Raw genomic sequence first — 15,626 nt, forward strand, 5'->3', positions numbered from 1 at the left:
GGAAACAATGCAATCATCCTGGTGAACCTCTGAATGGTAAAATTGCTTTCCTGACAGATCTCATGTTTGGGTCAACAGTGGTCTACAGCTGTGAAGAAGGGTAAGTCCTGGGTTTGGCTACTGCTCAAAACAGCAAGGAGAGACTCATTAGGTAAGTCTCCCTTTTTTCCTCCTATTCAGTCACTCCTGACAAATGGATTCTGTACAGAAGCCACTGTATAGTGTTCTGTACTGATATAACACGTAAGGATATCTTATGTGTCCATGTATATACTGTGAAATTGGTCAGGCAGAGCTAGGAAGGGACCTTCTCCTTCAGGGCCACAGCTCTGCTGTCAGCAGGGCTGATCACACCACCCGGGGTGGTTAGGAGGGGGTAGGAACTCCAGCTGAACCGAGATGAATGTTCAACCCCTTTAACACCAGGTACAGGTTAATCGGACAAGCCAGCAGACAATGTGAGATTTTTGGTGGACGTGTGGCATGGAGTGGCAATGTTCCCATCTGTCAGCGTAAGTAGCTTACACCTCCGGGGCTCTGCATGGATTCTGGAAATATTTTCCAACGGAGATTGCCAAATCTTTCCGATCAAAGCTTTCACAGGGAATTTCTCTGCTCTTGTGGGCATGACAAATAACAGAAGGTTTTGATGTCACAAGAAAATGTTCTGGGAAAGGTACAAGACCTCAAAACTTAACGGCGTATAGAAAGCAATGTCTCAGCTGGAGCTCTGTCAGCAGTACTTGGGTATCCTGTCTCTGAGTGACCACAAGCCCGCAGCAAGAGAGGAAGGGAAAATAATATCTTCCGTTTAAGGGTTGTTATTGTTAGGCACAGAGAGACCAAAGCTCAAACCTAAGGAGAGGCAGAGGGCGTGGGAGGGCCAGAGGATGAATCCAAATTCCCAAACCGTGGGCGCTCTTTCACTCCGAGCACCCCGATAACTGGTGTGTACCCAAGAGCTGCTGTGCTGCACCTCCGCAACTACACCTGGGTGTTTCTCCGCTGATTAAGTAGTGTTGCTCATTAGGTGACAGTTTCATATGAAGAAAGAAATATTTACTGATACATTGTGGGATTTGAAAGCATTTTACAGATTCTCCAGGCACCTGTTAACCTAAGGTGCCATACAGATTGCAGCCTGTGCATGCCTTGGCATTGTGTGCAGCTGAAAGATCAGGATTTTACACAGGCAAATAAATGCAAAATAAATATTTCATAGAAACATAGAATGCTTTGGGTTGGAAAGGACCTTAAAGATCATCCAGTCCCACCCCCCTGCCATGGGCAGGGCCATCTTCCACTAGCCCAGGTTGCCCAAAGCCCCGTCTAACCTGGCCTTGAACCCTTCCAGGGAGGGGGCAGCCACAGCTTCTCTGGGCAGCCTGTGCCAGGGCCTCACCCCCCTCACAGGGGGGAATTTCTTCCTTAGATCTAAATTTTTTTGGTGCTTAAACAGTAGAAAAGATAAAGCATGTAGGTGTTTCCTCCATAGAGGTTTGTCTTACTGGTCTGCTCTCTGTCGCAGACATTGCTGGCCAGGGAGATGGGATCTAGTTGCCTTCAAGGCCTCACCCGGAAGGTCACTCCATTGCAGTTACTCCATCTCTAGGAGGAGTGTTTATGCCCCACAGACTGAGGTATTTCAAGTCCTCTGGTGCTGCTGTTGAATGCAGAAGCCTTGTTCTGCACCTTTGCAGGTATCCCTTGTGAGCCACCTCCAGACATTCCTAACGGGAAGCACACGGGCAGGCTGCTGGATGAATTCTACTACGGCATATCTGTAACGTACACCTGCAACCCCGGGTACCCGCTCCATGGAGAGCCCTCCATCTACTGCACCACCCGGGACGGGAAAAACGGCGTGTGGAGCGGGCCCCCGCCGCGGTGCGGAGGTAGGCTGTGTGTGCACATGCGCATACTCGGGTACGATCCCCCCAGCCCTACTGCTTCGTATTTGAAAAGACTAGGAGCCCTCCAGACAACAGCACTTCTTGCCCAAGTGCCTGCTAGGCCAGGATTAGCCCAGGCTGGTTTCGTAGCTGAGTCTAGGCAGAGGGAAGGAGGCTGGGGCCTCTCCGCTGCCTCCAGCACCCCCAGCCTCACCTTTCAGCTCCGGTCTCTCTCTCAGTGTTTGACATCGCTGGATTTGGGCATCTGTGGGGAAATTATTTTCAGGCTTGTGTCTTAAAGTGGATTGTAATTCTAAGTGGCTTCGCAGCTGAACAGCTCTTCACACTGCCTAAGTGCCTGTTTTGAGGACCTGCACTTCTTTTCCAGAGGCAAGATGTCCTGTCCCACGGGTCCAGAACGGGAGGATCGTGTCTCCCAGGACGTCCTACACACACAAGGATACCATCACCTTTGAGTGTGAGCCAGGCTATGTTCTACGCGGCCACAGGGTGGCACGATGCCAACTGAATAACACCTGGGAGCCGCCCGTGCCAACCTGCGAGCAGGGCAAGTGTTCGATCAGTGCTCTGAATGTGAACCTTCCCCCTGCTCTCCCAAATTTGATTTTTTTTTGACTCCTTTAACAACTGGGCTGGCTTATCTTTCTTGGTAGCTGGCTGCAATGCACCTACCCAACTGGAGTTTGCTGAGCTGAAGGAGCTGTACGGCAACCAGACCGTCTTTCCCGTGGGGAGGACAGTGGAATACGTGTGCCGGCCTGGGTACGCCCAGCACCCGGGGATGCCACCGGCCATTACATGCCTCAGGAATCAGACGTGGTCTGCAGCACTGGAGTTCTGTAAAAGTATGTCTTGCAAGTGCTGAAAAAAACTAAAGTGTCAGGCTTGGCTGGATTTTCAAGTTTTTCTAGCTTTATGGGTTTCTTGATGCAGTCTGGTCTCTGTGTTAGCATCCCTGGCTGGGATGTGAGGGAGCAGCTGAGGGCTAACAGTGCCGGGCATTCCCTTCTAGGGAAAAAGTGTCCTAATCCCGGGGATCCAGAGAACGGCAGAGCTGTTGTCCTGACAGACCTCCTCTTCGGGTCCAAAGTTAATTACACTTGTGACACAGGGTGAGTCTTGCAACTCCCTGAATTCCGCTGCCAAGTGAGAGTGAAGCAGATTTTCAGCTTTACATGAAGGAACCTAGTTCCCTAGCCAAAAGTCTTGGCTGCCTCTTACAAGGGTTGTAAAGAATTCCCAAGTGTCTTAATGTAAATTAAGAGATCCTTCTGTGTGGCTCCAGGTACAAGTTGGTTGGAGGTTCTCAGAGAACATGCGAGGTCTCTGGCACACATGTCTTATGGAGTGGAGATGCTCCTGTCTGCCAACGTAAGTAGGTCACACCAAAAGGTCCTTGGAGATGGCTTGCAAGGGAAAGTGGCATATCTTTCAAGACAAAGATTTTATTGCAAAAGATTTCCCAAGTTACTGTACGTGTAAAACCTTTTATTTTTCTTTTAATTTTGTTTTGTTTTGGATGCTTCCGAAAATGTTTCCAAAGGTCTTTTATTTATCCTAGCCCAAACAGGGAAAATCATTATTATATTAAACTCCCTGTTACTGGGGTTTTTCTCACTGGTCATGTGTAGGAATGATGTGGCCAGGCTCTCCCTGCATGTGTCAACAGTGGTTATGGAGAGGGAGGTAAGAATTGTCCCACCACCTCCAGATGTGGGCAGCACTGAAGTGACTCACAGGAGAGCACCAGTTTTCCTTCCCACATGTGATTTTTTTCCATACAAGCTTTGTCTCTGGATAATTTTGGGTCACTGGATCCAGAGAGCATCACCGCTGAGACGGGTTCAACCCCATTGGCTCCCTTCCTGGGAAGCATGTCCGTCTGGCAGCCCCCGGGCACTGCTGCAGTGCTGATGCTAAATGGCACCTTGTACGCGCTCACAGGTATCACCTGTGACCCACCTCTGGACGTCCCCCACGGGAGGCACAGCGGGCACTCGACGGACACCTTCTCCTACGCGGATGCAGTCACCTACACCTGCGAGCCCGGATACTCGTTGGCCGGAGAGCCCTCCATCTTCTGCACCACGGTGGACGGGGAGCACGGTGTGTGGAGCGGGCCACCGCCGCGGTGTGGAGGTAGGGCTCTGTGTCCGTCCGTCCGTCCCCGCCGGCGAGAGTTGGTTCTGGGTGGCAGAAGGAATGATTGTGGCTGTGGAGGGGGCTGCACGCGCTGACAGGAAGATAGCTAACATGACAGATATTTATTCAAAGTAGTTAATGGAATTAACTCTGGCTTTGGAAAGTTGGATTTTTAGGATTTTTTTCTTGCCCTGTCCATATCCCTTATCTGTCTTTCCTTCTCCTTCGCAGAGGTGACGTGTCCTCCCCCTCCAGGCATCGCCAACGGGAATCACAGTGGCCAGCCCTCGGACAGCCACCTCCCGGGCTCGGCTGTGCAGTACAGCTGCAGGGACGGCTACTCCCTCATCGGGAACGCCTCCATCAGCTGTACCGCCAAGGGGACATGGAGCCGGCCCCAGCCCCGATGTGAAGGTCTGTTTGTGGTGGCTTCTTTTATCTTTCCCTGGGCCCTTTCTTCCTTCTTGGCTCTCAATCTAATCGCTGCAGACCAAATCTCCAGTGTGGGGCAGAGAGCAAAGGTCCCATGGGCAGGAGAAGCTCCATCTGCCTCTGTGGATTTCCCTTTTCATCCCCCAGTAAGGACAGACTCTCAGGAGCAGTTGGATAATGATATTTTGTGTAAGAATAAGAGTAGATAATGTTGACATGCCTGTGACAGTGATGGCAAGGTTCAGCAGCAGATACTGCCCCCAATCAGTGTCCCTCCACACCCAGGATGGGCTTCACATCCCCACTGGTGCCTCATGCTCTTCATTTCCAGCAAATGGGTGCAAAAGACCAGCAATTGAGAACGGAAGAATGACTGAACTGGAGACCACATACAGACTCGGGGATCTCATTGTCTTCGAATGTGATTTTGGTTACGCCTTGAAGGGCTCTCAAGAGTCTTACTGCCAGTTTGGGGGCACATGGGACCCTCCTGTCCCCATCTGTGAGAAAAGTAAGTGTAAATGAGGTGGTGGGTGGTAGCTGATTTCTTCTGAAGGTCCGAGTGCACCTGACAGGGTGCAACCACCTCACATCAGAGGTAAAGGGGCCACGCTCCAGGGCTGGAAAGGAAAAACATCACCAATCTGTCCTCCCATCATCATAGTCCCCAATCAGACCCTTGTTATGGACAACTTTCACCTCTTCAAGTGAATCCACGAAGAGACAGCGAACCAGGCTGGTGTCTGATCTTGTTCACAACCAGAGAAAGGTCAGAGCAAGCTGTTAGGGCCACAGATGGAAACTAACCACTGTAAATGCTTAAATAGTGAGAACTTATCGTTCTTGATGTCAATAAACTCAAAAAACGTGAAGGCTGGAAGATAAGTGAGGGTAGGATGGAAACATAATTCAAACAGTGACAGCCCCAGCTATTTGAGAAAAGGTAATGGGAAGGAAAGAAGAGGCTGCCTTACCCTACAGTGGATGTTTGTGGTACCAGCTCTTCACCGGTTATGATTTTTTCCCCTCCTTGTAGTGCTACAGTGTCCTTCCCCTCCAAATATCAAAAATGGCCATCGTGAGAGCAAGGATGTGAAAGTGTTCATCCCTGGAATGTCGGTGAAGTACTACTGTGACCGGGGCTACGTCCTCACTGGGAAAACAACAGTTTCTTGTTTGACATCTGGAATCTGGAGCATCCCTTATCCCCGGTGTGAAGGTGAGCTCTGAATGCTGTTCCCCATAATGATAGGAGACCGTTGTGGTCGCACAGCTCTCCTGAATTTTCACCTCACAAAAGCAAAGGGAGAACCCTCAGCTCTAGCAGCCGCTTCCCCAGCCCATATTCTGCCGCTTTTCACTTCCAGTGATCAACTGTGCAAGCCCCAAAATCCAGCATGGAGAAGTGGCTGAAGGACTGCGCACTGTGTACCCTTCCGGGGCCAACGTCACCTTCCAGTGCCACCCGGGCTATGTGCTGTGGGGCAGCCGTGAAGCCAAGTGCCAGCCCGACGGCCGCTGGGTACCCGCTGTCCCCACCTGCAAGCCAGGTGAGCGTGGGCACCTCGGGGTTAGGCAGGAGGATGCTTAGGGCCATCCCTGTGCCAGAGGGCACTGAGGTCGTGCTCACCGCCTCACTTGCGTCGCTTCAGGTGTGGCAGTTTTTTGTCAAGTTATGTGTGTTCCAACATTGGGCAAAATCACTAAAACGCCGTTCTCTGTCCTTGCCCTGTTAGTGCTGCCTTGTCCTCCGCCTCCCGTCATTGCCCACGCCACGCACAGCGCAGAGCTCGGGACCAACTTCACCAGTGGCATGTCTGTGAGCTACAGCTGCCAGCCCGGCTTCGTCCTCCTCGGAGATCCCTCCGTGCTGTGCACGGCCTCAGGGAACTGGAGCCTCCCGTACCCACGCTGCACAGGTGGGGCCGGCAGCTGCCGCAGCTCCCCGTGCACCCATGGCCGGCTGAGCACCCGTCCCATGCTCGGCTGGTCCCGGAGCAGGCAAACCTGCCAGCCCGCAGAATGGGCATGAGGAGGGGGGGAACGGCAGGTCCAGTGAGGTCTGAGTGTGCTTCGGGCACGTGCAGGAGCTGCGTTCATTTGGGGGGCTTTGCGCATGCATCCTTCCTGCGTGTTACCCCATCCATACCATTTTTTCATCTTGTTTTTCCTCTTTCTTCAGTGCTGCAATGCCCCTCACCTCCAAATATTGACAATGGTAATCACAGCAGTCAGGGCTTGGAAGTTTTCACTGCTGGGATGGTTGTAAATTATAGCTGTGACCCTGGCTACAGCCTCCTGGGAGAGGCATCGCTCTACTGCACTGACTTTGGGAACTGGAGCCTCCCTCCTCCTCAGTGTGCAGGTACACTGTGGTTCCAAGATGGGAGTTATGGATTGTCTGGGAATTTCTGCCATGGAAAGCCTGCAGCATTCATCCTCTTCCTTGCTCTTTCCAAAATTTTGAATCCTTCAGTCTTTGTTTTCAGCTTCGCTTGTAAACTTTCATCTATGCAAACTCAACATACATTTTAAAACAACTCTGTGTAGCTGATAGCCCCATTTCTCCCCGTGTTTTCTTTCCTGATAGGTGGTTGTGGCACACCTCCAAACTTAGCCTTTGCTGAGCTATCGAAGGAATACAAAAATCTGACAGAGTTTGCTGTTGGGGCCACTGTGCGATACAGCTGCCAGCTGGGATACATGAGACACCCCGGAATACCCCCAACTCTGACATGCCTCAAAAACCACACGTGGTCTGAAGCGCTAGCGTTTTGTAAAAGTGAATAGCTCAATCAGTTTGATATTGGTTGTTAAAAATTGTCTATGTTACATTTGTGGGTTTCTTAAAACAATTCTTTAAGAAATGATTCATACATGGCTTCACTAGTCACATAGTTTGGGCAGTTATTGGCCTTTTGAAAAACACATCTTTATTGGCATCTGAACGTGGACCGATCCTTAAGATACCTTCTCGTAGTGCATTACAAAACTTCAAGAGAGGAGTTTAAACTCAGCCTTGTTCTTTCCCAGGGAAGCAATGTAAATACCCAGAAACACCAAAGAATGGCAGAGTTGTTGTTCTGACAGATCTTCATTTTGGGTCAACCGTGAGCCACACGTGTGAAGAAGGGTGAGTCTGATGCTGCCTTTGCTGACTCTATTCCTGAGCTCGGTGTTGGACAACTTACAGTAAAGGCTCAGAGCCCACTCTGCTGCGCGGCCGTTCTCCCACAGCAAGCCAGAATTTGTATTTTGGTTCCAGTTGTGCCATAGTTGCCTGCTCCGGAAAGGGAGAAGTGTCTCTCATTTTCCCCTGCCTGTGCTCGGTAGATTACTTTGCAACCGTGAGTTTCAGATGGCCACCCCAGCAGGAGCTGAGTGCAAGCAAGCACGTGCTGCAAGGAGGCTCCAGTGGTTTGGAAATCACTTGGGTCTGAGTCCTGATTTAGCACCTGACCAATCTAACCCGGAGCACTTTGGGATCTTTGCTCTTCCTCTTGGATCTAGAAAGAACTTGGTGTCCTTCATTCCCATGTGTCAAACTGACAGAAACACCTCGGTGGGGACCAGCCAGAATCAGTCAAAGGAAACCTCTGGGGGTAGGGTCAGTGTGGGAGTGCAAAACCGAAGCTGAATGACTTGGTATCAACCTGTGTTTCTTTCTCTGTAACTCCAGGCACCGACTGGTTGGACAGTCTCAGAGGCGATGCGAGATTTTTGGACCAGATGTCGCATGGAGTGGTCTTCTTCCCATTTGTCAGAGTAAGTAGGTCACCACCACAATTGCCAAATTAAGTCCTTAAAATTAAAAAGTGGAATTTCCTTAAAATAAACAGAACCCTGAAGAATAAGCCTTTTTAAGCATAATTTTCCTGTGGGATGTTTTGTTTTGCTCGCTTGTTTAGTTTCTTCTAAAAGTCTTCCAGATGCTAGCTCTTGATCTTTCATTGTTATGTAGACTGAAGATTTGAGATGCCTGCAAGGACTTATCCTTATTTTTTTTTTTCACAAACATAAATAATAAATTAAGGAAGAAACATGTCTTGCAGTAGAAGAGTGGGATATTGAGTAAAATTGAACTGGGATCTTCGAAATACTGTACTGGTAACCAAACCACAAGGCTGTTTTGCAGGGGTTGATCATTGCAATTAGTCTTTTCTTCAGATGGAATTGCTTTGGGAGGTGTGAGCTTGGTATAGTAAAGCAGTCACGGGAACGACTGACAGCACTTAGGGATTTCTACACCATTAAATGTGTTTATTGCAATGTATTTGCATTATTTGCATTATTCTGTTTATAGGCACAAAAATATGTTTAACACGGTAACCCCCCAAGTATTACCCGTGAAATTCCTCTGAGCAGTGGCACCTTAAGGATGGACTTTATACGTGCACCAAGTAGAGCATACATACAGCTCCCTCTCTGAGATAATGAATTTATTTTTCAGAGGTGGTATGTCCAGCCCCACAGATCCAGAATGGGACCGTATCTGTTCTTAAATATCGCTACACATACAAAGACACTGTTAGCTTTAAGTGCCACAAAGGTTTCACCTTGCGAGGCCATCACACAGCCCAGTGCCAAGCTGATAAAACATGGGATCCACCTGTACCGGTGTGTGAGCAGGGTAAGTGGCAGCGCTCTGACCTCTCAGCATCCTCGATTCCTCCCCCACAGCTCCCACCCACCCACTGAAGTCAAAGCTGGCTTGAGTTTTCCTGTTTGCTTCAACTACATTAAGGAGAAACCAAAACTTGTTCCTTTTATTAACACCTCTCTTCTCACACAGGAGATAAGCCAGGTTTTGGGTAAGTATAAGCATGATTTGTACTTTTCTCACCCTGCTTGCTGCAATCCATAATCCACATTCTCTTCATTTCCTGAAAGTGAGAAATTTGGTGGCTTCAGGGCGGCACAATGACTGTCAGAGAGGAGTGAAATTATTGCTAGAAGTGTAAAGGCAAGGTGATGGAAAATGAAGGGAAATTTGTGCATTGTATTTGCTCAGCCAAGTGTGTATTTTAAGCTCTTAATGTTGCATCTAGATGGAGTGGCAGAACGCTATCATCATCCTGATACCACAGCGAAGCCAGGTAGGTCAATTACAAGAAGAGGCAAGATTTACTAAACATTAACTCCTCCCAACCTCTCCTTGGGAGGGGCGATTGTGCTTACTCTCTTCTCTACCTTTTTTACGACTGAACATCACCTCTTACACTCTCCCTCTTTCAGTAGTGAAGTGTCTGCCTCCTCTGGGCATTGCTAACGGGGAACACAGCCGTCCTTTGTCAGGCGCTTTTGCTGTAGGAGCACTTGTGCACTATCGCTGCAAACACGGCTTCTCCCTCATCGGCAGTAAGTCTGTTCGTTGTACAGCGCATGGAGTCTGGAGCCATCCCCTTCCTCGATGTGAAGGTGTGTTTGTGCTCTTTTCACTGAATCTTCTCAACTTTCTTAAATGCGTTAAACATATTTGCCTCAGGACTGGCTGAAACAAGCTGTTGCTTCAACAAACTCTGCAAGTAAAGAAAGAACTAAGATCTCTGTGGCCAAGAATGAGGTATCTGTGGCCAGGAACGAGGTCTGTGGGCTCTGTGGGCTCTATCTCACACAAGTTTCACAGTCTAAAGGGTTCTTTATACCCCTGCTGTCCACAGTTGGCTGTGTGAGCCTGAGTTGGGAATGGAAAAGCAGTCAGACTGGAGTCCCTGGAGACATCATTACAATTGAATGCAACACTGCTCATGTCCCAAAAGACCTCCACAAGTCCCAGTGCCAGCCTGGGGGCACAGGGGCTCTTCCCCTCCTCACCTGTGAAGGAGGAAAGTATGTGTTATCTGTCCTTGGAAGGCTATCCTTTCTGACCTTATTGCTCTCGGTAATGTGTTGTCAGATGTTTAGGAGGCAAGAATCCAGTGTTCAGATCTGAAGATCCACCCATCCTAATCTTTGCCATCCTTGCTGCAGTATATGGTGCCTCGGTTTCTCCATACAAACACCTTAAAAATGAGCTTAGGCCAGCTTTGCCGGCCATAAGGAACCTGTATGGATGTTGTAACCCGATGGTCTTACAAGTGTGGAATTGCCATTATATATGTGAACTAATCACTATTCTTACCTGATATAGCAGGAAAGATGATGTTGGACAATGTTTCTTTCTGTAAGAAGAAATGTGTGTGATGCCCAATGCTTTAGAGATGATTTGGGGTGAAGTGAGTGCCGAGGGTTGGTCTGTGTGTTGGATTCCACACTGCGGGAGTGAGTGTACAGCTGTCCACGGCGGCTCAAAGGTTTCCCCTTTCGTCTCTGTGAGCTCTGTTTTGAGCTGCACTCCTCTCTTTCTAGTTCTGCACTGTTCCAAGCCTGCAGATATCGCTCATGGGTCTCTCAGTGACCCGACAAAAGCTTTTTTCACTCCTGGGACAGCTGTAAGCTACATCTGTGAGCCCGGCTTCTCTCTCATTGGGACAGCATCTATTTATTGTACACAGTCTGGAGCCTGGAGCCATCCTCCTCCAGTCTGTCAAGGTGTGTTTTCGTTGCAGAAAGCTAAGAAGTAAGGACATTTATCATGCCTTGCCTTAGGGAAAGGTTGGTAGAAGGACTAAATCTGAGTCCTTTGCTACAGAACGTGTGATAAGAGCAAGACCGAGTTTATACCTATTTCCAAAGCCTGATGGAGTTAGAGGGTTACAAAATGAGTTGTTGAGCTTAGGTGAAAACATTAGAAGGGAACAATCAAAGCTGCAAAGGTACAGTGCCTTGGCTACTCTCCGGCAGTCCATCAGGATCCTCATGTCAACGCTGTTGTTTCTCTCTCCCTGACTTCCCAGCTGTGAAGTGTCTCCATCCTCCAAACATCACCAACGGGAAGCTCAAAGGCAACATCTCTGACACTTTTTCCTACGGAGCATCTGTATCCTACAGCTGCAATCCAGGTTATTCACTCGTTGGGAATGCTCTCATCAGCTGCACGGGGTCAGGAACCTGGAGCCAACCACCTCCTCACTGCAAAGGTGTGTTTGTGCTTAGTTTGCTCACGTAGTCTGGAATTTGTGGTGGCAGAACCAGAAATGGGCTGAGGAGACATTCAGCCATGCCGATATACATGTTTTACTTTGGGGAAAAATTAAGAGAGATACATGGGCCATAATCTAAAATACTGTAAAATAGTCTGCAGTTAACACTGAATTCCATCCTCTCACTTTGCTTGGGATATCATTACTTTTACATTACATATCATTACTTTGCTTTTATATCATAGCTAGACAGTGTTGATCTATAATTATGAATTTGTCTACTCTCTGTTATCCCTAGGAAGAGTATAATATTGTTGTAAAGAAGCCGGGTGGGAGCCTCATGCTAACAATCAGAGGGATATGAGTACGACAGAGGCAATGCTGAAAGGCAGCTTTAATTCTCTGCTCTTCTTGCTACAAATGAGTTGCATACCCACTTTCCTCCATTAAAAAGTTTTTACTTCTAGCAGAAGAGTAGAAACTTTTTCCCTGTCCTTCCCTTTTCGTGTCTCTCACTCCCCAGTTACCACTAACAGGAAACAAAGTTGTCGCTGAGGGATGGTTTGTAGATTACACATGAGCCTGACCATTCCCTTCTCGGAAAATGCCTCTATATCTGTGCCTGGGCAGCTCACTGTGAGGGTCAGTCATCAGGCAAACCTGACTAAAGGCAATTTCATCAATGTCACAAGTTTCCTAGCGTGGATGTTCCTGCATGGAAACCTGGACGTTCACCAGATAACATTCATTACCCACACAGGGCGCTTCCTTCATGGAGTTGCACCCACCTCAGTGACTCAAGAATTGAAACACACTCGGCTAACAATGAGAGGAAATGATGTACCATTATGTTATTTATGTAAATAAGTCAGAGGTTCTTTAAAGGAAGCAGTCTCACAGAAAAATTCGCCCTGCCATTCCGCATTCTCATGGTTTTGAAGCGTCTTTAGTAACTATTACGTGTGATAGTAAAGATAAATATTTTAAAAAAGGTGTAAAACAAAGGGTCACATGTTGACATCACCCCTTTGGTCTCCACCGAGAAGTTTCTCCAGAATTCTTGGGCTTGGGACTGTCAAAGGTGTTTAGATGCTTAAATTGAAGCAACTCACTTACTTCATTGAAATCAGTGGTATAATATAAGTAGCTTAGATGGTTGGACTAATTAATAAATTAATTATCACTAGATAATATGGCTGGTGACAGGGTAAGAAACGTCTACAGACTAGAACTGGGTTATAGGCAGTTGGTTCTAAGGCTCCTACAGAATTCTTCCCTGCTACACCTTTCTTCTCAAAATGTTTTTGGTAGCCCAGTATCAGAAAAATCCTTCTCTGGCAGGCTTCTCTCAAGGTATCCCTACTCCCCATGGTTTTCCATCTGCCCTATCAGTGTGGAGTAGCTGATCTGTACAAATGTTCACATGGGAGTGACACACCTATCCTCTTCTGCAGCCATAAAGAAAGGAATTACCATGTGGAATAAGAATGAATTCCTGGTTACATTCAGAGAGAATTCAAAACCAATGTCCTAATCCACAGTTCTGTTTCTTGTATTTTATGTTCCCTCTCATTAAATGTCCTTTTATTGTTATTTCTAATTTCAGAGATCAGATGTGTATTCCCAGAAGTTCAAGGTGTTAAGAAAAGCATAAAAGGAAATACTTACCGCTCCGGGACTAACATCACTCTTGAATGTGATGATGGTTACACGTTGGAAGGCATCAGTCAGATTCAGTGCCAAGAGGACTTCAGCTGGGACCCTCCTGTACCAGTCTGTAAACTGAGTGAGTGGAACATGAATGAAACAAAGATCAAACCAAAAACCACAATTTTTTTGAATATGCAAGTATATTTCTGTATTAAAAAAAAAATAAAAATATATATATATATATATATATATAAAATGGTGTGGGTTTTAAGAAATCCTGTATTGTAGGCTTTAGCAGTAAAAACTTGATTGATAAAGTGATTAGCTACAGCTGAGGAACACCATATTTTGTTAGAATAGATTGCTGATTTTTCTTTTTCTCTTCCCTTCAGCATCGCACAAGTCTGGTTCAGTAGGCCTAGGTAAGAAGCTTAGAAACATTTTTCTGGCCAGATCTTTAGCTTCATGCAGTGGCCTTGGAGGCACCGCTTCCCTCTGCTTACTTTGAAGATGCCTCTTAATGTCTTTTGTGCTGATATGCTTTAAAACACACAGTGAGAATAATACACACCCTTCTCTCTCAGGAGTCGCAGCTGCAGGAGTCCTGCTTCTCCTGGGGGCAGGCATTGTCTGGAAAATTCTTTCTAAGCAGAAGCAAGGGTAAGGCAGTCTTCCTGATGTTCATCCATGTCCCTTGTTGACAAGTCACAAGTTTCATACACTTTATACACTTGAAATACTTGCCTGAGTTTGCCTTGGTCTTGTAATTTCGCATCTTCAGCTCACGCTGGCAAAGGGTACAACCTGGAATCAGTGATGTGGTTGTGTTGTTACAGATCAATACTCTCTTCCCTAGAGGAAACCGACCTGAGTGTTCTTCTACAAACCAATACAATTCAACATTTTCTTGTTTTTCACTTAGCTTTTACCATACATATGAAAACGACAATTACCAAACCCCTCTGAACCAGATCACAGAACAGAAATGTTCGTGTCTTCCATAGAAGGTATGGATTTATATTCCTAAATAGAGAGTATCAGTTATAGCTGCAAACTGGAGTTGTTCCAACATAGTCATTCAAGCAGAAAACCCTTTCCCTACAGTCTTCTGGTAAGATGCTTTCTTTTTCTGAATAAAAGAGACTGTTTTAAACCCACTGTTTTTTTCCACATCCTATTTTTTTTTTTCTGACACGACCCTCGCTGTGCATGTTTCCTTTTCCATAATCTGAACAGACGACGCTCACGGGTCAGACTTTCAGGCTATGCCATACTTCTGACATAAACTTGGGGGTTTTTTTGGAAGGATTACGGGAGAATTTGCTCTCTAAAAAAACTACCCTAACCTCACTAATATAAGAAAAGGACGTTGAATTGGGCCTTTGGGGTTTTTTCACTTGCTTTTATGCTTACTGCAATGCCATTTTTACTTACAGGTGATTCTCCTTTCTATGTTCAAGCGTTTTGTTGGGTTTTTTTTTTACTAAAGGCTGGTTTTAGGTAATTCACTTTTTGAAACAATACATTTCTCAGAAATTCTCTCCTCCCTCCCTGAGTTATGATGTAACCTCCGGACAGAAGTGTGAAAACAGGAAAAATCTAATTTTAACCCCAGGACGTCATCTTTTTTTTCCTAGGCTCGGCATTCACGCTGCTGCTACCCAGGCATTCGACCCGTTCTCTGTGCAGAGAGCAGCTGCAGTTTGCATGGAAGCGTTTGCTCACGTCAAGACTGGAGATTCTGTGGCAAAAACCGGCACTTTACTCTCGAACCAGCATTAACGCTCCGTCCGCTCGCGTTCATTACTGTGCCGATGTCCCAGAGGTCAAAGGGCACGTAGCAGAGATGCTGTTTCAGGGGGACTTCTGGACGCCACTGCTGTCTGATAAGGAACCTTGCCTTTCTCTCGTGCAAACCCTGCGATAAGATCCGCGGGAGCGTTTCTGCCCAGGCGTGCAAGTCACGGTTTGTTAAACCAAAGGTTGTCTTACCGGCCCCCCTGTTTCCACCTGCGGCCGCAGCACACGCTGCGCTGTTTTCTCCTTAGAACACTTGTCTGCGGAGTTCCTCTACAAATGCTTCACCTAATAAAAGCTGAACGCGGAACAATAATTCCTTTCGGTTTTCTCTTTTGTGTTCATCTCGCTGTTATTGTTTTTCCTGCTCGGCAGCGCCCGCGGTTTGTCTTTCAAAGGAGAAGCAGCTCCCCCCCCCGAGGCTGTTCATCCCGGGCGGGCACGCAGGCGCCTTTATTTTTTATTTTTAATTTTTAATCAGCCTTTGTTGGCGTTCGGAGCTCAGGAGCCGCGCAACGAAACGCGCTTTGAGGCTTTTCCGCTTGGCCGGTGACGAGGGCGGCCTCTGCCCAGGAAAGGGCCCGGTCTCCTCCGGCCGGGGCCTCTCCCCGCGCCCCGTTTCCTCCGGGCGAGGCCAGGCCCGCGGTCGTGAGGGAGAACGGGCGGGAGC

The 15,626-nt window shown here is 47.6% G+C and overlaps 1 protein-coding gene across 1 annotated transcript in view; it reads left to right on the forward strand.

The window, feature by feature from the left end:
* CR1 (complement C3b/C4b receptor 1 (Knops blood group)) overlaps nucleotides 1–15,626 on the forward strand; it is an 83,753-nt gene that overhangs the window by 55,293 nt on the left and 12,834 nt on the right. The window contains exons 48-62 of the mRNA XM_026864107.1: nucleotides 1–100; nucleotides 427–512; nucleotides 1,701–1,895; nucleotides 2,281–2,460; nucleotides 2,567–2,758; nucleotides 2,926–3,025; nucleotides 3,199–3,284; nucleotides 3,858–4,103; nucleotides 4,287–4,469; nucleotides 4,819–4,998; nucleotides 5,524–5,706; nucleotides 5,855–6,037; nucleotides 6,224–6,406; nucleotides 6,670–6,852; nucleotides 9,723–9,845. Coding sequence (XP_026719908.1) covers nucleotides 1–100; nucleotides 427–512; nucleotides 1,701–1,895; nucleotides 2,281–2,460; nucleotides 2,567–2,758; nucleotides 2,926–3,025; nucleotides 3,199–3,284; nucleotides 3,858–4,103; nucleotides 4,287–4,469; nucleotides 4,819–4,998; nucleotides 5,524–5,706; nucleotides 5,855–6,037; nucleotides 6,224–6,406; nucleotides 6,670–6,852; nucleotides 9,723–9,845 — 2,403 coding nt within the window. The remainder of the gene's footprint in view (nucleotides 101–426; nucleotides 513–1,700; nucleotides 1,896–2,280; nucleotides 2,461–2,566; nucleotides 2,759–2,925; nucleotides 3,026–3,198; nucleotides 3,285–3,857; nucleotides 4,104–4,286; nucleotides 4,470–4,818; nucleotides 4,999–5,523; nucleotides 5,707–5,854; nucleotides 6,038–6,223; nucleotides 6,407–6,669; nucleotides 6,853–9,722; nucleotides 9,846–15,626) is intronic.

This window comes from Athene cunicularia (genome assembly GCF_003259725.1).
Source record: "Athene cunicularia isolate RWA chromosome 26 unlocalized genomic scaffold, athCun1 chr26_part1, whole genome shotgun sequence".
Lineage (NCBI taxonomy): Eukaryota > Metazoa > Chordata > Aves > Strigiformes > Strigidae > Athene > Athene cunicularia.